The sequence below is a fragment of the Drosophila nasuta genome, chromosome 2R, assembly GCF_023558535.2.
Source record: "Drosophila nasuta strain 15112-1781.00 chromosome 2R, ASM2355853v1, whole genome shotgun sequence".
NCBI classification, from domain to species: domain Eukaryota; kingdom Metazoa; phylum Arthropoda; class Insecta; order Diptera; family Drosophilidae; genus Drosophila; species Drosophila nasuta.
The window spans coordinates 28,439,561-28,466,151 of NC_083456.1; the positions used below are offsets into that span (position 1 = coordinate 28,439,561).

Here is a 26,591-nt window from a genome sequence, read left to right on the forward strand (position 1 = left end):
TTGTTGAACTGTTTCGTTGGCCCGAAGCCGCAGCTGGGAAAAGAAAAAACTAAAACTACTATTATGGAACATATTGTTGACAATAATATTTGCAAAATGAACATTTATATAGATGTGTATATACTATAAATATGTATTTTATGTATATTATATTATATGTATACCCGTTGAAACCACAAATATTTCGTGTTTCTCTCTCATTGCATATTAAATATACTATAACATAATAAAAATAAAACTTGACAATGAAAATTTCCACACATCATTTTCGAAATATGTATGTTTTAAGGATTTCCAATTTTGATGCGACTTCGCTGCTCTTGCAAATTGGCAATTTCTCGAACCTGCAACGCTTTCGCGGCATTCATCAGCGCATAGTTCTTGGTGCTCATATATGTGGACAAGGTGCAGGCAAAGGGAGATCTTTCCACCTCCTTTTCCAGCTGTCGAAACTGTCGCAGAGTCTCGATATATTTGCTGGTGATGGCTTCATCTCGCATGCTGTGCTTCAGCATCAATCGTCCAGCATCGCCGCCGCTTTTGTCCTGCAACCAGGCAAAGTTCTTCAGCTGCTTGCAGATCTTGAGAAACTTTTGGCGATACTTCACATTATAATGCCGCTCTATGCACACCTTGACTTCGGCAAACTTCTTGTCAATGCGTTTATACCACGCAGCCAACTTGTTGTGATCATCGAACGACAGATTCAAAGGACGACAACGCAGATACTTTGTGCGCGATGAACGTTGCAATTGCGAGCTGCTACTTCGCATCGAACCACTGTGCAGTGATTGTGTGGAATACGCATGCTTCACTTGCATAGCTGTCACTTTGGAAGCCTCAGCCTCATTGCTCATAAAAGCCACATTTGCCAGCCGCAGAAACTTGTGCTTCTCTCGAGGCGATTCCTTGTCCAGTGGCATCTCACACAACACCACCGTGTAGATGTGACGATTGCGATCAAACGATTCCTTGATGCAGTCCGTGAGCAGTGTGCTCTTGCACAGCTTGCCGCTGGGCAACTCCTTGAAAAAGTTGCCAATATCCGCGCGGGCATTGCAGTCGAATATGTTGAAGATGGCCAGATTCACGTGCATTTGCTTGACGCCCTCGGCACAGAGCACAAACTCCAGATTGATAAAGTCATCCCCAGTGCCTCGTCCACGCACCGAGCTGTATTCGTTGTGCAGCCACTGAAACATCTCGCGAGTGGTTTTCATTTCCCGGCGACTTAGACGACCACGATGCGCAGTGCTCAGCATGTTGATCATGTCGAACTTGCGCAGATCGTGATACTCCACATTGATGCCGACCAGCTGGTAGCTGGGCAGCTTCTCCAGCACCTTGTCAACATCCGAGTAGAGTAGACGTGTCATCAGCTTCACATTGTGCGTGCGACGGGGCGTCAAACGCAACAGGCAGCAATTGCGTTGATGTTGAAACAACTGCACCAAGATTTCGCTCAGCTCGTTGCGCACATAAACGTCATCTTCGTATCCAACTGCATCGAATTGCATTTCCTTATAGCAACTTTCGGCACCGCCTGAAGCTCTCATGCGCATTACCAATCGATTCTTATCCAGTATGTTGAGCTCACAGTCGTGCAGACTTTCTCGGATGCTGCGTGGCAAATTGTGCATTGCATCCGTTAAGGACACAACTACGCGATGGGACTTTTCATTCATCCTCTTACAGTGACAGTTTTCAATTTTGTTAGCTTAAATAAAATTTAGTTGCTTAGTTCATTCGAATAAAAATTAGATTTACAGATATATGGAAATACATCTTCATTCAGTTTCAACTGATTTAAAAACAATGATTTCAAAAAAGTTTGACAATTATCTCTTAAAGTACAAAAATACAACTAGGAATTACATTTCATTAAACAAATATTTTGAACTTAGTTAAGAATAAAATGAATTATGTTTAATTACATATCTTTTTTCAAAATTAATCATAAACAAATAATTTCAAAGCATACATTAAGATAACAAATCGTTGCTCAAGTAAAATAAAACTAAATGAACTACAAAAATATGTTTTTTACTGCTGCGTCATTGAATTCACAACCTGCAACAGTTGCTCTTTAGAAGCTAGCAGAGCCGGTACAAAGTTGCTGCATTCTTGATTGAAACTCTGGCAAATATCCTGCAGTTGTTGCTCCTGTTCTTGATACTGCAACATGAATCCTTGGACTAGCTTGAAGCAATCATTGACCTCCTTCACACTGTTGCTAAGCTGTTCAAATTGCAAGAGAGGATTGTGGCTTGAAATAGAAGTGATTTCCAGCGGTTCGTAGTGCTAAAAGAGGAAACATAGTATTAAATTTGATTTGCCAAGCTTACTTCTCAGTTTACATACATCCTTTTGTTGATCCTGCTCGTGCTTACAAGCCAAATTGGCCAGGCCAAGCATCTGCACATGATTACAATTGATTTTTCTGTCGGTGACCAGCACGTGACACAACATCAGCAAGTACAAAGGCTTGTCTGCAACCTGTTCGCTTGCATGGCGCACATAGGAAGTCAATTCGGTGATCGAGAGAGCAGCCGAGATGGGATCATTGCTGAAGAAGCAACGGAAACTGCACAAAGTGCCGCGACAAAGCTCCTCCATGGCCACCAGCACAATGTGCAAGTTGACACTGAATCGATATCCCTGCTCCGGTTGGACTACCGAGTATTCCACCTGGAAGGCTTCGTGTCCTTGGGCTAACGAGGTGCGCAAACGATACTCGTTGAGTAGCCAGGCCATCAATTGCTTTGTATCCTGGAATACGCAATGCGTGTCCAACGGATTGCAACTATTGCCTTCGACAATGTGTCTGTAGTGCATGTCGCAGCGTTCTAGCTTCAAGCATAGCTGTTGCAGCTTCACATTGATCTGCACAATCAGCGTGTCGACCAGCAACATTAAATTGTATCCACGTTGAGCTGTCAGATGCAACAACAAACAGTCGCGTTGATCCTCAAACAGATTGTTAAGCAAAGTGTTTAGTTCACGTAGTTTGTGCTCTTCATTGTTATTGACGTAAAGTGCATCAAAGCGTAGTTTTTGGGCCACCATCACTTGAGGTTTTGTTGCATTTTGGCAGCATAATAAACGTAATGTTTTCTTATCCAGCACGTTGAGTTCGCCGCCAAAGGGAAAATCATCTGCAATGCTGGCGGCATTTTCTTGATCGCTGCCATGGTTTTCAGTGAGTTGCACAACAACGCGTGTTTCAGCCATATTAACTTTAACAAAACAATCACTAATATGAAAACAATTAGAAAATACAAAATTATATGCAAACAAACAAAACAATTTAACGAACGACTCTAATCGAGCTTAAGCACCGTTATTCGCAGTAAGCAATGTGGCGCCAGATAAATATGGAGGCATGTCGATTGCGAAAAATACCAACAATTATATACTACACCGTATACATTTGCACTATCGTATGCAAGAAAACATCAGAAATACCAACTACAGCGCCTATCGATTGCCTATGTTGGTAACAGTAAAGATATTTTCAAATTATGGTCACACGCGCAAACATACACGGCTCGCAAGTGGAAAAATTAAAGTGGACAAATATTCAACAAGTTGCACATTTAATGCAATTAAGAAGACGCATTTGTTAATTATAATTGCTGCGGCTGAAAATCTTCACGGTTAAGCGTCAAAGGCAAGCCAGCAGAGTGATGCCTAAAGTAGTGCAAAATGAAACAGCTGCCCATGCAGAAACCACACACCGGCCGCAATATTCATAACAAAACTCACACATACACTGACACAAATCCATAGAAAACAAACACATACACACACCTACGCACATTTGAGTCCAGTACTCGCAGAACGCACTGCAAACTGAGTGCAATTCGAGCATAAATTCAATTGAGATTTAATGAACAACTACTCTGCTAAATGGCTGCGAAAGAATCATTTCGCGAAAGGCAAACTCAGGAATTGGAGGTTATAAAGGTAACCGCACTTTCTTTGCCCACCATATTGAAAGTATGATGAAATAAATGCCGGCTATTTTTTCAGTCAATTTTCAGCACCGATGTCGAGGACTTGAGACCACAAAGTGATCCCACACAATGGAAGCCCACCGACATACGCATCTTGTTGAGTCCCCTGCGGGACTCTTCAAATGGGCTGCCACAAGCTTATGTGTGCACCAAGTTGCACGTTACTTGCCCCTCCAAGTATCCCAAGCTGTAAGTTTTAAAATTAAAAATAATTTAAAATTCAAAATAATTGATTAATAATCACTTTGGTTGCAGTGCTCCCAAAATAATGCTGGAGGAGTCGAAGGGCATGTCGGATCAGCTGCTGGAATCGCTTCTCAATCAGCTGCAGGAACAATCTCAGCAGCTGCGTGGCGAAGTGATGATCTATGAGCTTGCCCAGACAGTCCCAAGCATTTCTGCTGCAGCATAACAAGCCGCCCAAGGGTTCGTTCTACGATGAAATGCTGCAGGCGAAACAAAAGCGTGAACAGGAGCAATTGGATATGCAGAAGCAAAAAAGAGACGCTGGAGCGACAGACGCTCATTGATGAGGTGGAGAGACGCAAAGAGATTTTCAAAACAGAGGCCAAGCGACGTGGCGAACCAAGGCGCAGCATGAGTGAGTCCAACAATCGACATCCCAGCTCTTCGGAGAGCTCGGAGAACTCGTCGCCGTATTATCGTGGACACACATATCCCAACAAGTGTCTGGATCATCGCAATACGGAGACGCTCTACTTCCACAAAATGGGCAGACAAATCCAAAGAGGATGTTGCTTAGGTAACTATCTTATTAGATATATACCTAATTAGAAAATACGATGCCATTTAATTTATCGAAATGAGACCTAACTTGTTCACTTTTACGCAGGACACTCGCAGCGTGGTTGCATCGCCTACTCCGGAGTGGATATGCACAGTGGACAGCTGCTCTACATAACAGAGTGGAATGTGAAATATGCACAGCTAGAGCAGCCTTGCAGTGGAGGCAATGGCAAATGCCATTGGAGCGCAGAGCCCAAGTGTGCGGGCAATCATCGTGTGGATGAACTGATAGCGACCATAGAGAAACAGGTGGCGACATTGGCGCAACTGCAGCACAAGAATCTAATACAATACGAATGCGTGTTGTGCATCAAACGCAAGGAAGGATTGCTTGTCTATCTGGTGCAGGATTTCCTGCTAGGCACAAGTGTCTTCAGCATCTCTTCGACGCTTGGTTGGTGCATGGATGGCGCACGCATGGTGGCACGTGGCGTGCTGGATGCTTTGGTGTTTCTACACAACAAAGGTGTCTCCCATAGTCATCTACTTGACAGTACCGTGTTCATGGACAATGCGGGAAATATACGCTGCACAGACTTCTCGCTAGTGCCCAGTTTGTTGGAGCTCATTGGCGGCGCTGGGCAGAGCAGCACCCGCGGAGATTTGCCTGCCTTGGGTGCACTCGTTGAGTCGCTGATGTCAACCAACAGCTACGAGATGCGCGACTTTGTAGACAAGTAAATAAGCATTTCAATTCTTGATTAAATCAGTTTGTTAACTTCTCTCTCTAATTGCAGATGCAATTCTGATCGCACGCTGTCCGCTTCGGAGTTGCTGGAGCATCCGTTTCTGCGCCTTTACGTGGACAATACACAGCAGCAACACATGGCTGTGCAGCACACGCAGCATCGCAATTCTTTAATGCCACAACCCACGCACGCTCATTTGGCTGTGCAACGTGCTGTTGTGCCCTTTCAAATTCCTTCGTTGGTTTTGAGTCAATCTCGTTTGCGCACCGAGTTCGAGGTGCTGATGTATTTGGGCAAAGGTGCCTTTGGCGATGTACTTAAAGTGCGCAACATTCTGGACAATCGAGAGTATGCCATTAAGCGCATACCGCTGCCGGCGAGAAGTCGTCAGCTGTATAAAAAGATGACGCGTGAGGTGGAGTTGCTGTCGCGTCTCAATCACGAGAATGTTGTGCGTTATTTCAACAGTTGGATTGAGAGTGTTAGCGATGCGGATGCCGCCGAAATGGACAAAGTTCTAGGCGGCGATTGGTCACAAAGTCAAGAGCTGAGCACAAAGCCAGCCAAGTCGCCGCAGCTTGGAATCGCTGTGCCGGAGGATGAGTCCGACGATGAGTCCTCCAGCATGTGGAATGGCTACATGTAAGTCCATAATATAACTTTCAATAATTGTAACTAATTTAAATACTTTTGTCGAAGGCCACACATGGAGGATTCTGATTCGGATGGCATAGAGTTCGTTGACTCCGATGGCCAAGTGGCTGTCTACACTGACGATGATGAAGCTGACAATGACAAAGAGGAGAAAACCAATTCGCCGCATCCTCAGATGCAGGTCATGTACATTCAAATGGAGTTCTGCGAGAAGTGCACACTGCGGTAAATTTATTTCAAACAGTTTCAACTAGAAGATCTTTAAGTTGTGCTGTTTGCTTTGCAGCACTGCCATCGATGACAATCTGTTTGAGAACACGGATCGCTTGTGGCGTCTGTTTCGCGAGATTGCCGAGGGTTTGTCGCATATCCATCAACAGGGCATGATTCATCGCGACTTGAAGCCTGTCAACATTTTCCTTGACTCGCATGATCAAATCAAAATTGGTGATTTCGGGCTGGCCACAACGAGCTTTCTAGCGCTGCAATCGCACGGTAAGCAGAACAAGTTTACTATCAAAAACATAAGTTCTTAGAATATAAGTAACTAAGAGATAATGAAACACAAGTTTTCACTAAATTTCATTTGTCATTAGGCATAAGTGAGAAGTATTTACTACAGTCTAAAGTTACCTGTAGTTGTTCCTACTCAACTTACATAAAAAAGTCATTAATAAGATTGCCTTTTCAGCGGAATATCCAACACATTCAGCGACACAGCATGTGACGTCGACGGAAGATAACACGGGTACTGGAAAAGTGGGCACCACACTTTATGTGGCGCCTGAGCTGACAGGAAATGCGTCCAAGTCCGTGTACAATCAGAAGGTGGACATGTACACACTGGGCATCATACTATTTGAGATGTGTCAGCCACCTTTTGACACCAGCATGGAACGCGCACAAACCATCATGGCATTGCGAACAACATCGATTGTTATACCTGACAAAATGCTGCAGGATGCGAAGAACGAGAAGACCATCAAGGTTGAAACGATACTTTCGAGTAAATGATTCCATATTGAACTCCCTTTCTCTCTCCTTGTAGATGCTACGTTGGCTGCTTAACCATGATCCCGCTCAGCGACCCACGGCTGAAGAGCTGCTTGTCTCTGATCTGGTGCCGCCCGCTGAACTGGAAGCTAATGAGCTGCAGGAGATGCTACGTCATGCTCTAGCCAATCCTCAGAGCAAAGCCTACAAGAATCTCGTGGCACGCTGTCTGCAGCAGGAAAGCGACGAGGTGTTGGAGCACACTTATCATTTGAGCAGCAGCCGTGCCATGAAATCCTGGAATTCGGCAATCGTTATCGATGACATTGTATCGCTCAATCCGCTCATAGAGTTTGTCAAAGGCAAGGTGGTGAATGTGTTTCGCAAACACGGCGCCATCGAGGTGGATTCTCCGCTACTGTCGCCGCTCTCCTCGCGCAACTGCAGCGCCAATGCGAATCCGAATGCGGTGCATCTGATGACGCACTCGGGTTGTGTGGTGCTGTTGCCCTGCGATCTGCGCACACAGTTTGCTCGACATGTCACAATGAACGGCGTGAATCTCATACGTCGCTATTGCGTCGATCGTGTTTATCGCGAGGAGCGAGTCTTCAACTTCCACCCGAAGCAGAATTACGAGTGCTGCTTTGACATCGTTACGCCGAGCACAAACAGCCAATTGGTGGATGCGGAACTGCTTTCGTTGGCCTTTGAGATCACCAGCGAGTTGCCCAGGTTGAAGGAGCGCAACATTGCCATACGCATGAATCACACGAATCTGCTGCGCGCCATTCTCATCTTTTGCAATGTACCCAAGTCACAGTATGGCACGTTGTTCGAGGGTTTCATGGACTTTATTGAGGGTCGCATTTCGCGATTCCAGTTCCATTCGAGTATCACGGTTATCATGGAGAAGTCTCGCACTTCGGCGCAAACGCTGATGGATATGTTGTTGGCCAACTTTCTGCTAACCAACTCCAGAAGCAGCGTTGATGAATCTGCATTAAAGTCGCTAATGCGAGGCAAAGGAGAAGCTGCTTCACTTGCTCGCGGAGCTTTGCGGGAGCTGGAAACTGTGGTGGCATTGGCTTTTAGTCTGGGCGTGAAGGTGAGCTAAAAGTTTACCCTTTGTAAATCATATAAAACATTGATTATAATTTACAACATTTTTTTTTTGCAGTGTCCCATTAACATCTGGGCCGGTCTGCCTATAAGCTTTGAGCGCGCCAGCAACGGTGGCATTGTCTGGCAAATGACGGCGGACCTTAAGCCCAATCGTTCGGGTCATCCTTCAGTGCTGGCCATGGGCGAACGCTACGATGCCATGCTGCACGAGTTCCAGAAGCAAGCGCAAAGCTTTAATCCCGCTCTGCCCACACGTGGTGTGCTCAGCGGTGCTGGACTCTCGTTCTCGCTGGACAAACTGGTGGCAGCCGTGGGCATGGAGTATGCCAAGGATTGTCGTGCTATCGACATAGGAATCTGTGTATGCGGCACTCGCACCCCGCTGAAAGATGTCACCTACATTATGCGTCTGCTGTGGTCCGCTGGCATACGTTGCGGTATTGTGGAGACCGCCAGCGGTTGCGGCGAAGAGGCGCAGGATTTGGCTCGACTGGGTGCCTTGCATGTTATCCTGGTGGCTGAGAATGGAGCGTTGCGAGTGCGTTCCTTTGATCGCGATCGCTTCCAGGAACGACACGTGACGCGCCCAGAACTCGCAGAGTTTATACAGAAGATGATGCGCAGTGAGGCAGCTAACGGCGGAGCTGTCGTTGACTACAGCAGTCAGATGTCTAACATGAGCAACAGCGGAGGCGGTGGACGTGGCGAGAATGGACTCAGCACATCGGGCAGCAGTGCGAATATAAAGAGCAGCTACGGTCAGTTGCCTAATCTGCAGGTCATCTTCCTCACGCACGACAAACCTACGGCCAATTACAAGCGACGTCTGGAGAATCAGGTGGCGCATCAGATGAGCTCAACGTTGGCGCAGTTCGTCAAGCAGGAGACGTTTGTGGTGCTGGTGGTGGATTTGCCGCCAGCGGTGTTAAATGCCATAGTCGGTGCCATCAATCCGCGAGAGATGCGCAAAAAAGAGACTGAACCCGAAATGAATTTTGTGATCGAAAGGTGAATACAACAAGAGAAATTATAAATGTTAAGATTTCTTTATGGAATACTATCTAACATTTACTTTTTGCAGATTTCCGAAATATAAGCGCTATATATCTGAAATACACGAGGAAGTCGTGGATCTACTGAGTGATGCCAAGACACCAATTGTGGCCTTGTACAGCATTTCCGATTCCTATTATCGTGTCATCATCTAGGACAGCAGACAACAACCAATTAAAACAATGGATACCACTGATGCTAATTTAGTTCTAGTTCTAAGTCATCCTACTTCTAGAGAAGATTGCAAACACAGTTTTAAAATGTTTTTTGAAAACGCGTGCCAAGACATTTTATAAAAATGGCATAAAAAAGAGAATTAGTAAGAGTAAGAAGAGAGAGTGATGAATCTTCAATTGATTAAAACATATTTTACATAGCAAATTATAGTTCGCATTGTTTTCGAATTTTTAAAGGTTTTTTAAGGCAACTCCTTTTCGAAAGAAATGAATCTTCACTTATAATATTTTAGTACTTTGTAATTTTGTAAGAATTCAAAATTGTTTTGCAATTTTTAAAATGTATTTTGTTAACTATGTTGTAAAAGTATTTTACATGAAACGTTTTTAATGTACACCAAATTTATAACTTAAAATATGTAGTTGAATGTCTAAGAACAACGTATCAACAACATAAACTAAACAACTGCCAGAGGAGAAGGAACATCTCCGTCTCACGAGGAGGAAGACGATGATTCATCTGCCGCTGCCGTTGCTGCCACTTTGTTGTGACTGCGCGTGATGCCAATCGCCGGACCCTGAAGCACTTTACGTGAGAGTCGCATGAAACCGGAGACGGGATCACGACCAAAGTATTTGACTTGAATGTCCTGTCCCACCTCCAGCCCAAGCACCGAGGGATGTGCAATCTTGCGCTGATCCAGCTGCGAATTGTGCAACAGCGCTGGAGGCATGCTGGGATACAGAATGACCATTACACCCGTGTCTCGCAGTTCTGTAATTTTTGCAGAGTAAATTCCACCGAATTCCAAATCCGGCACACGTTCCTTCTGCATGTAGCCATCGATGAGTTCCTTGGCCTCATCCATAGCTGCCTGAGAGGGCGCAAAAACAGTGAAATTGCTGTCGTCGGCGGGTGTGAGAGAAGCGCCCGTCTCCAGATAGATGCGCTTCATGTGCAATCCACTGGGACCGATGAGCTGCGAACGTTGATGTGGCTCCACGCTTAGATTTTCACTCACAGGCCAGCAATCCTTGCGGTATTTGCTGGCAAAAGAAAATAATAAATTATAGAAATAGTATATGAAAAGATTGCAGTCAACTCACCGTGGTTCTCTGATGGCTTCACCCATGATGTCAAGTATTTTCGACTTGGCATCTGTAGCTTTTTGCAGCGACTCCATCACCACCTTCAATGGTATTCCGGGTATCTTGAGATCCGCTTGAATGGCTGTGAAACCTTTGCGTGTGCCCGCCACCTTCATGTCCATATCGCCCATATAATCCTCAATGCCCAATATGTCAGTCAATATGCGATAATCCTGCAGATGCTTCGTATCATCATTCTCGTATTTGGTGACTAGTCCAATGGCCACTCCAGCAGCAGGTGCTGTGACCGGCACACCTGCATCCATCAGCGCCAAGGAGCCACCACAAACGCTGGCCATGCTGCTGCTACCATTCGATTCGAGCACCTCCGATGTCAATCTCACAGTAAACGGATAATCGTGTGGCAGTGTGGGCAACAACGAACGCTCCGCCAATGCACCATGTCCCAGCTCACGACGTCCAAGTGGCCCAATGCGACCCACTTCACCGGTGGCATATGGCGGAAACTCGTAGTGCAGCATAAAGTTTTTGGCTTTCAAGCCGCCGCTTTCAAGCGCCGCCAGCGTGTCTAGTTTCATGGCGCTCTCGGGTGAATCCAAGCTGACGGTGCAAAAGACTTGCGTCTGTCCACGTTGAAACAATGCGGAGCCGTGCAGCGGTTTATACATGTCCACCTGGCAGTTAATATTCCTGAGACTGTCGTAATCGCGGCCATCACAGCGACGATTGCGCTCAAAGATTAGTTCACGAAAGATGAGACGACACGTGCGATTGAACTCCTCGCCTATTGCAGCAGGTTCAATATCCGGATATGAAGACCACACTTTATCAATGACATTAGCGCGCACATCGTTGACGGCCATATCACGGGACAATTTGTCGTGCTGCTCGTCTTGGAATATCTCACGTAGGCGCATCTCACACATGCTGCGCACAGCTTGCACGATTTCTGGTTCCGGCTCTGGCATTGCATCCACAGTGCGCTTTTGTCGGCCATAGGATTTCTGTAGTCTCTCGATTTCGTGTATGATGAATTGAGCTTCGCGTGTGCCTTGTTTGATAGCCTTGAGGAGATCCTGCATGAGCACCACGTTGCCTTTGCCCTCAAGCATAACAACTAGATTCTGTTTGGTGGCCGAGACAACCAAGTCCAGTTGTGAAGATTGCAGTTCACGGCGCGTGGGATTGATGAGCACTTCTCCATCACAGAGACCAACACTGTAAGCATAAATTGCAGTTCGTTATAAATTGGAAATTGTTTACATTCTGATACGAACACGATTTGAAATTCGGGTCTTCCCCCTTTTTTTAAATATAGGCATTTCATAATCTTACCGCACTGCGCCGATGGGTCCATTCCAGGGAATATCACTCAAAGAGAGAGCCATGGAGGCGGCATTGATGGCTAGCACATCGGGCGAGTGAACCGCATCCATGGCCAACATGTTGCACACCAGTTGCGTCTCATTGCGATAATCCTTATTGAACAGCGGCCTCAGGGAGCGATCTATGAGTCTGGCCGAAAGAATTTCCTTCTCCGAGGGTCCCAATTCCCGACGCATAAAGTTCATGGGAATGCGGCCCGAGGCAGCGTTCTTAAGGCGATAATCAACCACGAGCGGCATAAAGTTCTGACCAGGAGTTGGTTTCGCTTTGGCTACCGCAGTGACCATGACAGCGGTATCGCCCATTTGGCAGACTGCGGTACCATTGGCAAAGCGCGCCAATTTTCCTGAACTTATGGTCATGTTGCGTCTGCGAAAGTTTTGAATGAATTACGAAATTGTTTTGCGTGAGGCATGAAAAACGTGTAGTTACCCATTGCTGAAATTGACTTCCACGGTGGGTGCATCGCTGTGCACGCTGCTCTGCAGACAACGTCGGTCATTTAGGCGGGCTATAGCCAAACATTTCAGTCGATTGTTTAGCAATTTCCATGTTTTCCGGGTGAAAATCATTGCGAATTATCTAAAAGCAAATCTGCCGGTAACGGACCTCGTGTAATCTTCACAATCACAGATTGCGCGACGCAAAGCATTCATAAAACTGAATGTATGCTAGAAGTATTTACACTTTTTTTTAATTAATTAAAACCAATTTAACACCTCGTCTTAAACATTTTAATAAACAACAAACTACTTTTAAATTCACAACTTTTGATCCTCACTCATAACAATAGTGTTATCGGCATTTGTGACGTCAGCTGTTTGCGATAGCAACTCTAACAGTCGCGTAACATTTATCGAAATACAAACGTGTTGCATACAATTACGATGTTACGCTCTCTATGCTGCTGTTTTATTACAGGGCATGTTAAACGCCAGTGACTGCGACTGTTATTTAACAGCATTTGTGTTACGAACGGACGTGGGTGTAGTATACCTCTTTTGCTTGCGCGGACGACGTATAAATTTACTACAACTTCAAAAGGTTTTTGGTTAATACACAAGACGCGTCGTGTAAAAAAAGCCGCCGCAACATCTTATATGCAAAAATTGAACGTGCGTGTTGTGTGCTAGAGCCAAATTAAAAAAAAAGTCGCAAGTGCTTGAAAATTTTTTTGGCATTTTGTGTGTGTTTCATTGGATCGTCGCCCCGCTGCTGTCGCCGCTGCCGCTCTTGCTCTTTCTCGAACGCGTGTGTGTGTGTGCCGTGTGTGTGTGTGTTTCGCTGCGCGCGTGAGTTGGTGTGTGTGCATGTGCTTTGTAAGTGTGTGCGTTGTGTTGGCCAAAAGCAAAACGCAAAGAGAGCCGCTATTGTAGCAGCCGCAACAACAACAGCAACAACACCGACAACAACAACAACAAAAAGAAGAAAAACCAAAATCGACAAATGCGGTCAAATTAAAAAAAAACAACAACAAATAAAAGTACATATTGGTGTCGTGCAACAACAACAGAAACAACAACAAAACAGAAAAATCAGCAGCACAGTGAAGCAAAAGCAATAATCCCAAAAAGCAAAAAAAACTTGCCTGAGAAAGCGTGCCGCCGCTGCCGCTATCGCTGCCGACGTCGCCGTTGACGCTGTCGCGTGTGTCTGTGTGAAAAGCCGGAAAATTGCTGCACTAGGCGTTGTCGTTGTTCGCGTTGCACAGTGAGACCCTTACTTAATTTCTTCTGCGAATTTTGTGTGTTATCATCAACGGCGCCCGCTTATCAGGTCCCCATTTCTGATTATTGCGAAAAATTCCGAAAAATAAAACCGCTTACTAAACCCGTGTATTAAGCACAAGCTAAAAAAAAACAAAGCAAGGTAAAAATTCCTCATTTACTAACGATACGCTTACCTCCTCCCCATTCCCTCCACTTCCTTTAAGTGTTCACTCACTCCACATAGCCGTCTCTGTCTTGCCCACTTGGCAGTCAGCTGCGCCCATTTGTCTGTCGCCTTTTAATTGTCACACCTCATTAGCTGGCTGCTCTGCAACTCGCCTGCATAAGTGCTTTAAAGTATTTACTGTAATTTACACGTTGTCTGTCTCTGTTACGCTTTTGGACCCCGCAATTTCATTAACGTAATCGATGCCTTTGATGCTGTTGCACTGCTGATGCATTGAGTGCTTTATGGCCTGCCACTGAGAGTGAAAGCATCCGCGTTGCGTTGCGTTGCGCAGCGCTGCGTTGTTCTGCTATTCTTATCACTCTTGTTGTTCATGTTTATCGGTTGAGGCCTCTTCAACCTCTTCTTGCTATTGCTAGCACAACAGCCAACAGCCGACAGCAACAACAATAAGACAAACACGACGACACTCATTATGCTTTGCGCTCTTCCGGTCGCCGCCGCAGTTTGTGTCGCTTGTTTATCTTGCTATCTCTTTTTTCCTGAGTGCACGCACTGTTATCGATAACCTTGTACAAATATATCGAAATCATTCAATAACGCTATGTTTAATAAACACTGTTTATCGTTGCTAATAAGCAATCAATCGAATTGAATTACTTGAAACTGGAATAATTAAATTTAGACTGAAAATAGATAATAAATTAGCAGACTGTCGATTTCAATAAACTTTCAATAATTTCACAGAATTTTGCGTTCTCTTGAAATGCGCTGATAGGCATTTAAAAATATTAAAGAAATGCTAATATTTAGAGGACTTTCAAAGAATTTGAACAGATTATATTGATCTATAGCTACTATTTCAATAAGCTTTTATAAAATTCACAGAATTTGTTGGCGCTTTAAAAACTATTTAGAAAAATTAAATAAATAAATATGCTTTGAGTGAGAATTTGCATTATATTGAACTTATGTTATCTACCGCACTTTTAATAATTCATAGAACTTTGTGTCCACTTAAAAAAACGTTGATTTCAATAGATTATATTGATCTACAGTTATTCTACTACTTCAACTTAAACTTCATATAATTCACAGAATTTAGTGTCCACTTAAAATAATGCCGATAAGAAATATTCAATAAATATGAATCAGTTGAGGGGGAATTTGAATAGATTATGGTGATTGAACTAATTCAACCTAAACTTTATATAATTCACAGAATTTAGAACCCACTTGAAAGCACTGAAAGGCATTACAAAATATTAAAACTAAGTTAAAGTCCTTCAAAGAATATTTATAAATAGCTCACAGAATTCACTTAAAAAACGCTGATAAGCATTATACTAAATAAATATTAATATGCTGATAACTTTGAAAGCATTTGAATATATTCTATTGAAAGAGTTTTAAATAATTTACAGAATTGAGAGGTTATTGAAATGCGATGATACCCATTAAAAGCATGTAATACTCGAAGGATTTAAATGGATTATATTTAAAACATTTTGAACAACTCACGCAAAGTGTTCGATATATATTTGTACTAGTATATATATAGAGAGAGAAGTGTATTTATTTGCTGTTGCGTAGTGTTTTGTTGTTATCTTCTTTGCATTTGTTTTTGTTGTGTGTCATTGTAAGTGACACTGATTGCCGATTGCCAGACAGAGCTGCATAATTAGGGAGCGCTTAGCATTTACTGCTGATAGCGTCAGCCGCTTCCGCTTCATCACTCATCAACGACGCTGAGAAGAGGCAGAGGCAGAGGCAGCAGCAGCAGCAGCAACGTCAGCAGCGGCAACGTTGCTGCGTTTTCAATTTGAAGGACCAACTGTGACCATTAGAGAGAAGTTGCTTTGCGAGCAACAGCGAGTGCTTGGCCAGAGTTGGCCACATGTGGCGTCGATGGCCACATTTCCATTATGTCTGCTCCTAGCCAAAGTGGACAGCGAATATATACGTATATACATATATAATTTTTGTGGCACCATAAAAAGCATTCGAGTGGCGTTGCCGATGGGTTTTGCTGGCGTCACAATTGCAGGAGGGGCACAAACAGAGAGACAGACAGACAACGAGACGAAACACATATGGGTCGAGAAAATACAATACACATGATGTGTATATTGTCTGACTGCAAAGACAATAAACCATCAATGAGCAGGACGAGCCGAGCCGAGCTGAGCCGGACGAGACCAAACCCCAAAGCAAATAAAACTCAATCGAATATTAGTATCAACAAGAACAGGACAACGACGCGCCCCAAAAACAAAAACAGCAACAGTAATGCTGAACCCATTCGTGTTTGGCTTGGCCTTTCCTGTCTCGTCCTGTTCTAGGATTGGGGATTGGCCACATGCTGCTCATCGTTTGCACGCGTCATGGCGTTAAAGTGCCAGTCTCCCATTCTCAATCCACTTCCACTTCCACTTCCACTTCTACTTCCTCTTCCAATTCCAATTGCAATCCCAGTTCTGGCCTCGCCTTGCGCCACGTTTCGTTTCGTCATTGGGCTTTTGGGCTCTCTAATTTGGCGCGACTTTGACACTTGTTAGCCAATATGTTTTCGGCCATGTTAATGGCCAAACGGAATTGATATTAATTGCCGCACACCCACACCACACTCTCTCTACCTCGCTCTTGTCCTGTGGGCGTGGCACTGGGAGCAGCTTTATATTGAGTGTGTTGCTAAGCGTCGTAGTCTATTAGAAAGAATGAAAAAACAGTCGCATGAAAATCAGCTTAACTCATTTTTGCGACCAACACAAAACTAGACAAGAGCCAAAAAAGGCCAAAACGGATTATAAACTTTGCTCGCATTATGTGCACAACAATGCTCGCCTTTCACATACCCTCTACTGACTCTTTAATCGATTTCCCAGCTACCTGAAACCATAGAAAACATTTTGTACTTGTTGTGGTTATATAATGTTGTGTGTGTGCGTGTGTGTGTGTGTGAGATGTCTCCTAGTTCATTGTCAATTTCGAATCCAATTAATCCTTGCCGTTTTTCCCCAGAATTTGATCTTATTACCAGCTTCTATTGTGTGTGTGTATGTGTGATGATTGGATTTGACATTTGTAGTTGTAGTTGTAGTTGTAGTTGGAACTTATGATTGTCGTCTCTAGTTACGAGTTAGTTTCACAACAGACACAATTCAATTAAAGTGTTGATACCAAAATCAAATTGAAGAGCCAAGAGATGTGAAATGATTTTCAATTTCTGGGGCAGCATCTAATCAGCTTAAGTATAATCTTTATGTGTAATTTGTATATGTGCTAGGAAAACATTCCGAAAAACACAGCAGACAATAAATTCACTTAAATTCCATTTAATCCCACATTGTAAACATTATGCTAGACGTTAGCTGAAAGTCGACTAAAGGAAAGAGAGAGAGAGAGAGAGGGTCTCAAAGTATCTGGTAGCTGATGAATTAATGTTAAAGACTTTGGGGCCACTTAAGAGGAGAGTGAAGAGGAGAAATGAGAGGAGCACGCGTAAAATGAACTATGCTAGAGGTGTGCTTAGTTAATTTCCTGTATTCAAGGCTTATTACCGTCTACTTGTGCATGCGTCTCTCTCGCTCTTTCACCTGATAAGAAAATTTAGCTAATCAAGCGGGGAACAGGCGGCGGCCTTGCCTCTGTAATGACCTTGCTAAACTTTTCTCTTTTATTTTTTTTATTTTTTTTGCGTGTCTGCCTCAGTAAGTTGCTTTGCTTTGCTTAGAACGTGTTCGTTGCTCCTTCTTGGCTTACGGCCATTTTATTTGCGTGCATATTTAAGAAAACCCTCGCCCCCGGCTCCGGGTTCATAAAAGATATATTGTATAGAATATATCGAAGATGTTGCTGATGAGACGCGCACATACCAATCAATTGCCCAGAAAGTACATAAATGCTCACTTATTATGCATAAATATTGTTCGAAATTATTGAAATCAATTCGAAAAGCCTCAAAACAAAATTACAAAACATATTTGTTGGTTCCACATTGATTATGTGCATACAAAACAACTAAGAAACAAAAAAACAGGGTATGCAAAAGTACTTTTGAGCTTAAGGCCAACAGCCAAGCGGCAGTTGTTTTGGGCCTTTTGTTGTCCCGTTGTCCCGTTGTTGGTTTGGCAGTGCTTTAGAGTTTTTGTTCACTCAATTTTGATTAAAGACAAACCCTCGTCCCGTTTGGCTTTGCTTTGACTGAGTGTTATTGCCACTTTGACACGTGAACCTTTAAAACTTGGCACGTTACCTGCTGAGCCTTTTTACCTTTTACCTTTTTTTTTTATTGCGAATTTTGTGCGAATTGGAATTGAATTTTGCTGTTCTACTGTCAACAGCAATATGGGACAACGAAGATCCATCAGCATGTCAGTCAGGCGCGTACACACAGCAAAAAAAAAACAGGCAAAAAATTATTCAAAGTGTCATTGAAACTTTGGGAAAACAACAAAAGATCAGCGTGACAAAACAAAACAAAACCGAACAGAACAGAACAGAACAGAAAAACAAAAAGTTAAATCATCAACGCCATGCACTTAAAAACCAATCATTTGTGCATTGAACTCCCATTCCTAAAGTCAGTGGCAATAACTGTTGTTGTTGTTGCTGTTGTTGCTGTTGCTGTGGCAGCTGTAAATATGCATGAGCAGCGCCATGTGGCCAACACCTTGACACTGCGACTTGGCAACAGCAACAGCAGCACACAAAATAAATGTAATAAAGAACAAAACAGCAACAACAACAATCGACAGACATTTTTATGCAAAAAAGAAACAAGAAAAAAAATGCGCCTGGCTGGCAGACAAAACTGGCTCATGCCCCGGCCTCGGCTTCGGCTTCTGATTCTCCTTCTCTCCTTCTCTGCTTCTGCTTCTTCTATGCCCCAGGCTCCAGGCTTTGGGGCCACATTTTGTGCCAGCGCGTCCAATCGCCCAGCCCAACACAGAACAGAGCAGAGCAACGCAGCCATACGTGTAGAATTCATTAACAATATTGCGCAGCGAGCCGAGAACGCTAAAACTGAGCCTGAGAGAGAAAGAGAGAGAGATAGAGAGAGCGGGATGTAGAGACAGAGTTAGCATTGTGGTCGCCGCTTTGTTACCAAGAATTCTCTTTAAGCCAAATCCTGGGTGGTCTTTCTGACTCGACTGCACTTTGTGTGTGTTCTGTCTGTGTGTGAGATCCTCTCGCCATAAGCAATTTTATAATTTTTCCCATTTTTTTTTTTTTGTGTTGCCAATAAAACTCTTTGCTGGCCGCCTTCCTCTCTTGTTGCATAGCATCACGTGGCTAATAGAAAACTTCTTAATTATGCATTTTTTTTGTGTTGCAAACTATTTAAATAATCCACTTTAACTTTTGCTCTTACAGACAAAACTGCAACTGGTTTCGCTGCAGCGCTCAAGGTAAATACCTTTAAATACTTTTAATGTTTGGTAATTAAAATAAACTTAATTTAAGTTTTGGTTTTTTTTGTATTATTTATTTTCCTCTTTATTGGCTGAGGCTAAGTATTTATGGTTACTCTTAAAATTATATACAAATTTATATGCATACATTTATTGCCCCAGCTAAAGGTGATTTCAAGTATTTATTTTTATTGGTTTTCACGGCTGCCTTTTTTTATACCCTGCTTGAGGAAGTTTTGAAGGTTAGCTTAAAGCGTAAGAAATCGTGTAGATAACTTTAACTTTTAGATTTTAGGTTGTATTGTTTTCAATATTTGTTCAGACAGCAGGATGAAAAGCTGCTTAGATAACTTTCAAGTTTTTTTGCTGCGATTACAAATATTCAAATTAGTTTTTAATACAGAGGTTCTCTTAAGGGATTATAGTCAGGGATCTTAAGATGAAATTTTTACAGCAGGATGAAATATGTTTTGTACTCTGGAAATGTTTGCTGGAAGTATAAATATTTGGATTATGTTTATTAGAAAGTTTCTCTTTGTTGATTGTAGTTGAAGTTCTTAAGCTGTATAGATTTAAAATTTATATTATTATGGTGGATGAAACATATTTTAAATGTTTGCTGGGATTATAAATATCTAAAATATATTTATTACAAAGTTTATATAAGATTGTTTAAGATTGTTGTTACTTATATATTTTAGTCTTTCCTTGCAAGCATTTCATTTTGAATTTATTGAAATTTACAAGTTTTCTTCAGTGCCTTCCTTAAGAGTGTCTTCCAGTCGAGTAGACTTTCATTCCTTCTTTTTTATGACACTGAATTTATGTACACTTTGTTGAGCTTGTGAGCTTCAATTGTGTGTGTGCATCGATAAATGGGCAAATCTTTTCCTTTTCCGATGCTGCTGATGTTGCTGGCGCTTGGCGCTTGGCTAAAAGCGCGTCTGCGTTTTATTTAATGGCTGTGGTTTTCTGTTTTGGGTGGTTCGCTGCACGGTGGAACTGTTCTGCCTTTTGTGCAGTCAATAATTGAATTTCGCCGTAACTCGTTGGGGACATCTGACGTCGCCTGTCGCCAATTGCTGCCCCCCTCGCTCCCCTCGAAAAATGCTAGTTTAGGAATATTTAGTACACTCTGCCATAAACAAAAAAATAACCTACAGCACAGCATGAGAAAAAGATGGAAAAGCTAGAGAGAGAGAGAGAGAACGACAATTGTACAAACATTTTTAGTGTTTAACTTTTGCGTTGGGTTTGCCGGCAGTTTACATTTTGTTGTTGTTGTTGTTGTGCTAACGGTTGTTGTGTTTTTGTGCCCCATAAACTTTTGCCTTTTGTTGCACTGCAGTCTCTGTCATTTTACCTGCCGCTGCTGTTGCTGCTGCATTGTTTTATTTTACAACGGCAACAAAAGCGAGCTGCGTTTGTTGTCGTTGTGCAGAAAGTTTAGCTAAGGTAATTTGCCAATGCCCGCCCTCTTTAAATTCTGGGCGTGCCGAGCAACTTGTCAACGCTACAAAAACAACAAACGAAATACCCTATAATAATGTTGCAACAATCGATACGTTTTGTTGTTGTGTAAAACTATTACAAAGCATAAAGTTGTAAGTGTATATCCCCCCAAAAGAGATTTAGTTTTGTGCGGTATTAAAGTGCAAACTTTGACGCTTGACAGCGTTGCAACATCACGAAAATAAGTAAAAGAACAAACACACACACACACACACACACACATACATAGAAGAAGGGAAAATGTTGGAGAGTTGCACTTGGCAAGCGCAACGCAAACTTGGCCATTTTTATGGAACAGTTGTTGCCAGCTTTTTGATAGTTGCTGCAGCCCCCAACTTGAAAGTTGTTCTCCCACGTTTTGTCACTCATTGTACGCGAGAGTAAATTGCAACAGACACAAGACACGCAAAAAACAACTGACGCGAAAAACTGAAAATGAAAAACTGTAAAAAGGAAAAAAAAAACTCGTAACTCGTAAAGTGCAAGTATCGAAATCGTCCCACAATTGCCAGCGACATCAGCGGACAGCAGCAGCAGCAGTTTGTCATTATGACTTTCGGTTGAAATCTTTATGAGCTCATAAATTTGCCGGCGATCGGACGTAGGACGTTGTCATTCTTTAGCTCTCGCTCGCCTACCTGTTAAATTCGAGTATTTTCAACTATTTCTCTCTACCTTTTTCGCATTTTTATTGTGAGTGCGTCTGACAAGTTTTGACACAGCTGTCGTGCATCAACTTTATGATTAAAGCGCGGCTTCAAAATTTCAGTGAGGTTGATAATTTAGTATATTTTGTATAATGAGTGTAAAAGTATCAAATAAAGCGTTCAGACAGGATATTTTGTACTATGGTATATTGTGAATGTAATAGAATATCGATATACCGAATAAAGCCCTCAGAGAGGTTGACCATCTAGTATATTTAGTATTATGTGGTATATTTTCAGTGTAATATTATATCGATATACCAAATTAAGTGCACATTCTAGTATATTTTGTATACTATGGTATATTTTGAGTATAATGGTATACCGATATACCAAATAAAGCCCCCAGAGAGGTTGACCATCTAGTATATTTAGTATTATGTGGTATATTTTCAGTGTAATATTATATCGATATACCAAATAAGGTGCAAATTCTAGTATATTTTTATACTATGGTATATTTTGAGTATAATAGTATACCGATATACCAAATAAAGCGATCAGTGATGTTGACTAAATAGTTTATTTTGTATTATATGGTATTTTTTGAATGTAATAGTATACCGATATACCAAATCAAGCGTTCAGTCTAGTATATTTTGCATAATATTGTATACTTTGAGCGTAATAGAGTTTGGATATACCAAATAAAGCACTCAGTGAGATTGACAATCTAGTATATTTTGTATTCTTCGGTATATTTGGAATAGATTAGTATATCGATATACCAAATAGAACGTTTAGTCTAGTATATTTTGCATAATATGGTATACTTTGAGTGTGATAGTGATTGATATACCAAATAAAGCACTCAATTGATAATTCGGTATATTTTGAGTGTATGTCGATATACCAAATATAGTTCTAATTGAATTGGTATGATTTGCTTTATATTTACAATGGGCTGTGAGTATCTCAGAGTCGAGCATTATTCTTGTATTATTCTTGTTTTCATACTTCTATATGAACGTCTTTATGAAATTCCAAGCTTTATCAAATATTTGAATGTGTCTGACAAGTTTTTGGCACAGCTGTCGCACATCAAGCTAATGATTGAAAGGCTGCTTTAAAATTCGCTAGAGATGTATGCAAGTTCGCTTTATATTTTCTAATTTTCATATTTCCATATGCACGTCTTTTTATTTACTCGAAAGCTTTATCAAATATTTCACATGAACTTGAGCATTAGTTCGCTGCGCATTTTTAATCCCCACAGATCTAAATGATATATGCTTTGTTTGCCCATTTGTGGCTGCACAATTTAAATATTTCATACCATCTCTGATTCTGTGTCCGGCGGTGGCCAATTTGCCAGCAAGCAAGCAAAAAAATCAAGTGAAATAAAATATAAAAGCCAAAACAACAAAGCGGCTATAAAGGTAACGTGCCGCAGCAAAACTTTGAGCAAATATTGACGCTCTTTTTTTCTATATTATTTTTATATATATGAGTGGCAGACTGCTTTTTATTTTTTACTTTTTACTTTTGTTGCACAAGCATGAAGTAAATAAAGCATATGCAGATGGACGTCAGCTCAGGTCAACTCAACTTGCCACACGCTGTCTGTATGCGTGTATGTGTGTGTTGCAAGGCAGCGTCGCGGTCATCATCATCATCATCGTTGTCGTTGTCGTTGTCATTGTGGTGTGGTCATCTGTGGCTGCGGTTTCAGTTAGTTGGCCACCACGGTCGGCTGTCAGTGAGATTTGCTTAACAGGCCAAAAGTGCTGCATCATAATGTTCACAATGCTTTATTTCTTCTTTTTTTAAATGCATTTATGATGATTGCCCTCTTGAAGGTCAGACAATTGTTCCCTTGGCTTTTGCATAGTTAAAATATTGTAAAGCTTAATGTGGCATGTAACATGCAGTTAACACGCATTTTTGGCCTTGCTCAGCTTAGTTGACAGTTTTGTCTGCCTTCCAGAGATTCAATGTTTTAACTCTTTGACCCCAAGTTGGGACAGCATGCGGCTTAACTTTTGGCCAAATCCATTATGATTAGGGCCTCATTGAAATATATATATATTTTAAGGTTGACAATATAGTATATTTTCTATCCAATAGTATACTATTTGAATTTAGTAATAGCCTCGAAAATTCAATTGGTCCGAGATGGAAAGACAGTAAAAAAGTATGAAATTAAATTATATATTGAAATAGTATTGAATGTGCGCCATCCGATTGCCATTTGACTGTTGGCATTGCGATTGCCATTGCCCATTGATTGATAAATTCGTTAGCGAGGAAAATATGCAATGTAAAAATCGGCGAAAAAAAACTACTTTTGTGTAAGGCAAATTTACTTGCGCCGGATATGCAAACGAATTTGATTAATGCAGATGAAAATATATATGCATTTGCTGATTGATATAGATATAATATCAAAAATATATATCGATTGATGTTACGACATTTGAATTAACAACTTTGGTCATGGTCGTGTTTGTTTTTTTTTCATCCGTTTATTTGTTTATGCATTACACGGGCGAAAGACCCAAAAGGCTTGACCAACAAGCAAACCATTCATAAACCCGCCGAACAACAACAAAAACAGCAACAACAACAACTGCAATTACAACAAAAAGTAACGTAACATTTAACGCAATTGTTAGCCTTGTGCCAGAAAGCAAAGCAAAATAATAGTAATAATGCGAAAATAAAATAAAAATCAAGAAAATACACACACAGAGAGTGAAATAAAACACGAATCAAAAATAAACGCGTCAAGTTTATGATCATTGTGGAAATTCAATTAAAATGGGCAGCGACGTTGTTGCCTCTGCTGCTATTGCCAATTAATGCAAATGACCGACCACAAAATGAAACTAAAAACTAAAAACAAGAACAACTAAGACGTGAATGCATCACAGCAGCAAAATAATGCATTCGAAATGAAATGTAAACACAAACGAAATAAAAACGAACAAAGCCAAGTTAATAAAAATATTTTTGATTCTCACAAAATTCAAAATCAAAATGAAAATGAGAAACAAACACACACACAAGGGAATTATAGTATAAGCGACGACGTTGATCATGAAATTAAAATATTTGCAAAATGTTGTAAGACTTGTAAATACACAACACAACACACAGAGGTAGCAACTATGTGTATCTGTGTGTGTGTCAATAAATCTAAATTGAAATTATTATGCAAATCTTTTATAATAAGACAACAATAATAAATAAACAAAACAAACAAAACGAAAACCAGTTTCTGTTTCTGTTTCGGTTTCTGTGAGTAGAGTGAGAGACCAGAAAGACATTGCTTAGACACTTTTAAATACAATGATTAAGTTAATGTTTATGCCTTGTTATTATTATTGCTGTCGATTCTCAATGACGTCACAGTGACGTCAAAGCGATCCGTTCGCTTTTATTTATAGCAGGTGCCAGCGAACAGCAGCGAACAACGAACGGCGCATTGAGCGTGTGGCGAGCTGAAGAGCGGAGCAGTGAGGGGAGCAGCAGAGGGAGGGGAGCAGCGCGGGGTGCGGTCAGCGGTGAAAGGCAAAAGCCAAATTAAAACATACACACAGTGTCAATAAAACATCGTCATAGTATTTAAATGAGGTTTGACAGACACATCGACACAATTTGCACATACAGTGGCATCCATAAATATACGTACACAGAGAGAGAGAGCGGGTGAGAGAGAGAGACTTGAGTAAATACTTATATATTGATACAGGTGGCCTTACTCAGGCGAATTCGTAAAGCTTTTTGGTCAGGTCAAATGCGGGCCAGCCTTGGCGCAATGCGGGACAGCTTTGTAGAGCTGTTGCTGTTGCTTTTGCTGCTGGCGTTTTGTTTACTTGCACTCCACATACTCAAGTTGAAATGGGCACTTTGCAGCACCAGCAGCGAGTGCTTAGCTTTGACATGCGCCCACGATGGGGGCGTGTGGACGTGGGGGTCAAATGTGTTCTTAATAGCCCCGTTAAACGTGCAAATTATTATTGATTGCGGATGGCAAACTACAATTAATTTCCTTTTAATGACATATCATTAACTACAGTTGTATCTTTTGCTTTTCCATTCATTTCTTAATTCATTTCATATTCAGTTTTTTTCTCTCTCTTTAATTAAAATGAAAATCGATCGATAATTTATTCATAGCTGAGTGTGTGATTACAAAGTTAATCATATGCAATGCGACCGCATTTATTTATTATGCTGATTAAAATGCCTCGCTATTGTGACACATTCACACTTTTGCGGTTATGCTTAGAATTCGATTATAAAATAATTACGCACACACACAGAAATGTGTATTCCACTCATTTATTTATTAGTTGTGTTTTAAACTTGCTCATTAATTAATTATATGAAATGAGTAAAATAAATACTTGCCATAGCAGTTGCGTATTATCAACAACTACAAAAAGAAATAGAAAAAACACAGACCTGAATCTGATGTTGTCTTTGCTATTGCTGTTGTTGCTGCTGTTGTTGTTGGTGTTGCGGCAATCGTAATCGACGCGTCGCCGTCAAGGCCTGCCCATTAGAATACTCAATTCTGAATTTGAAATTCCTCAAAACATTTGACGCGCCCATCGCAATGCAATGAATGAAACGCGCCACAGTTGGAATTTGCTGTGATCACAAATGAATGAAACAGAGACACACACAGAGAGAGAGAGAGAGAAGCGCAGAGAGGGGCGGCAACAAATAACAATAAACATATTTACAAATTCCTATGCCATATTGTTGTGCCAAACAAATCGAGATGGATTACAGTGCGTATCTTCTGTAAATAGACACTACAATCAATAGATGATGAATTCAATATTTCATGAAAGAAATACTTGCTTCATTCAAACAGAAAAGATTTATAGAAGAATAAGTAATACAACTTTGAGACACACTATTGCATTTTAAGTAGAATTTTGAGTTATTATCAATTGTGAATAGACTCTACAATTTATATATAATATAAAGAATTCAACATTTTAATAAATTCTTGTTTCATTTACAATAAAAAAAGTTATAGAAAACAAGTAAGAAAGCTAAAGTCGAGTGCTCAACTGTGAAATACTCGCCATTTATT

General features: G+C 41.5%; 5 protein-coding genes across 5 annotated transcripts in view; 2 read left to right on the forward strand and 3 right to left on the reverse strand.

Moving 5' to 3' along the window:
* Positions 1-121: 121 nt before the first annotated feature.
* Positions 122-1,814, reverse strand: LOC132787576 (uncharacterized). Its single transcript, XM_060794714.1, has one exon. The coding sequence runs from the start codon at positions 1,683-1,685 to the stop codon at positions 285-287; it is 1,401 nt and encodes a 466-aa protein (XP_060650697.1). The 5' UTR covers positions 1,686-1,814; the 3' UTR covers positions 122-284.
* A 146-nt stretch (positions 1,815-1,960) lies between these two features.
* Positions 1,961-3,336, reverse strand: LOC132787577 (uncharacterized). The gene is made up of 2 exons (XM_060794715.1): positions 2,362-3,336; positions 1,961-2,301 (listed from the first exon to the last, which is right to left on the reverse strand). The coding sequence occupies exons 1-2, from the start codon at positions 3,229-3,231 to the stop codon at positions 2,044-2,046; spliced, it is 1,128 nt and encodes a 375-aa protein (XP_060650698.1). The 5' UTR covers positions 3,232-3,336; the 3' UTR covers positions 1,961-2,043.
* Positions 3,337-3,355: 19 nt separating this feature from the next.
* On the forward strand, positions 3,356-10,392 carry LOC132787573 (eIF-2-alpha kinase GCN2). Its single transcript, XM_060794710.1, is given in 13 exon segments — positions 3,356-3,966; positions 4,033-4,205; positions 4,272-4,404; positions 4,406-4,513; positions 4,515-4,779; positions 4,870-5,500; positions 5,561-6,154; positions 6,212-6,391; positions 6,453-6,661; positions 6,858-7,153; positions 7,215-8,267; positions 8,340-9,292; positions 9,366-10,392. Coding segments are annotated over 13 exon segments (4,779 nt in total). The 5' UTR covers positions 3,356-3,909; the 3' UTR covers positions 9,493-10,392.
* LOC132787574 (polyribonucleotide nucleotidyltransferase 1, mitochondrial) lies at positions 10,008-12,806 on the reverse strand. Its single transcript, XM_060794711.1, has 4 exons — positions 12,442-12,806; positions 11,959-12,378; positions 10,621-11,841; positions 10,008-10,560 (listed from the first exon to the last, which is right to left on the reverse strand). Exons 1-4 carry the CDS (start codon positions 12,579-12,581, stop codon positions 10,008-10,010), a joined length of 2,334 nt encoding a protein of 777 aa, XP_060650694.1. The 5' UTR covers positions 12,582-12,806.
* A 172-nt stretch (positions 12,807-12,978) lies between these two features.
* The window catches only part of LOC132784875 (G protein-coupled receptor kinase 2), a 59,270-nt gene continuing 45,657 nt past the window's right edge, over positions 12,979-26,591 (forward strand). Inside the window, 2 exon segments of the mRNA XM_060790765.1 lie at positions 12,979-13,878; positions 19,282-19,316. The gene's annotated coding sequence lies outside the window, so the exon portion shown is untranslated.

Excerpts from the sequence above, each read along its gene's own strand:
- LOC132787576 (XM_060794714.1), bottom strand. The coding sequence starts at position 1,685 with ATGAATGAAAAGTCCCATCGCGTAGTTGTGTCCTTAACGGATGCAATG.
- LOC132787577 (XM_060794715.1), bottom strand. The coding sequence starts at position 3,231 with ATGGCTGAAACACGCGTTGTTGTGCAACTCACTGAAAACCATGGCAGC. Across the intron at positions 2,302-2,361 it reads AGCAGGATCAACAAAAGGAT|CACTACGAACCGCTGGAAAT; the intron begins GTATGTAAACTG and ends TTCCTCTTTTAG.
- LOC132787574 (XM_060794711.1), bottom strand. The coding sequence starts at position 12,581 with ATGATTTTCACCCGGAAAACATGGAAATTGCTAAACAATCGACTGAAA. Across the intron at positions 12,379-12,441 it reads GAAGTCAATTTCAGCAATGG|ACGCAACATGACCATAAGTT; the intron begins GTAACTACACGT and ends AAACTTTCGCAG. Across the intron at positions 10,561-10,620 it reads GAAGCCATCAGAGAACCACG|CAAATACCGCAAGGATTGCT; the intron begins GTGAGTTGACTG and ends TTCTTTTGCCAG.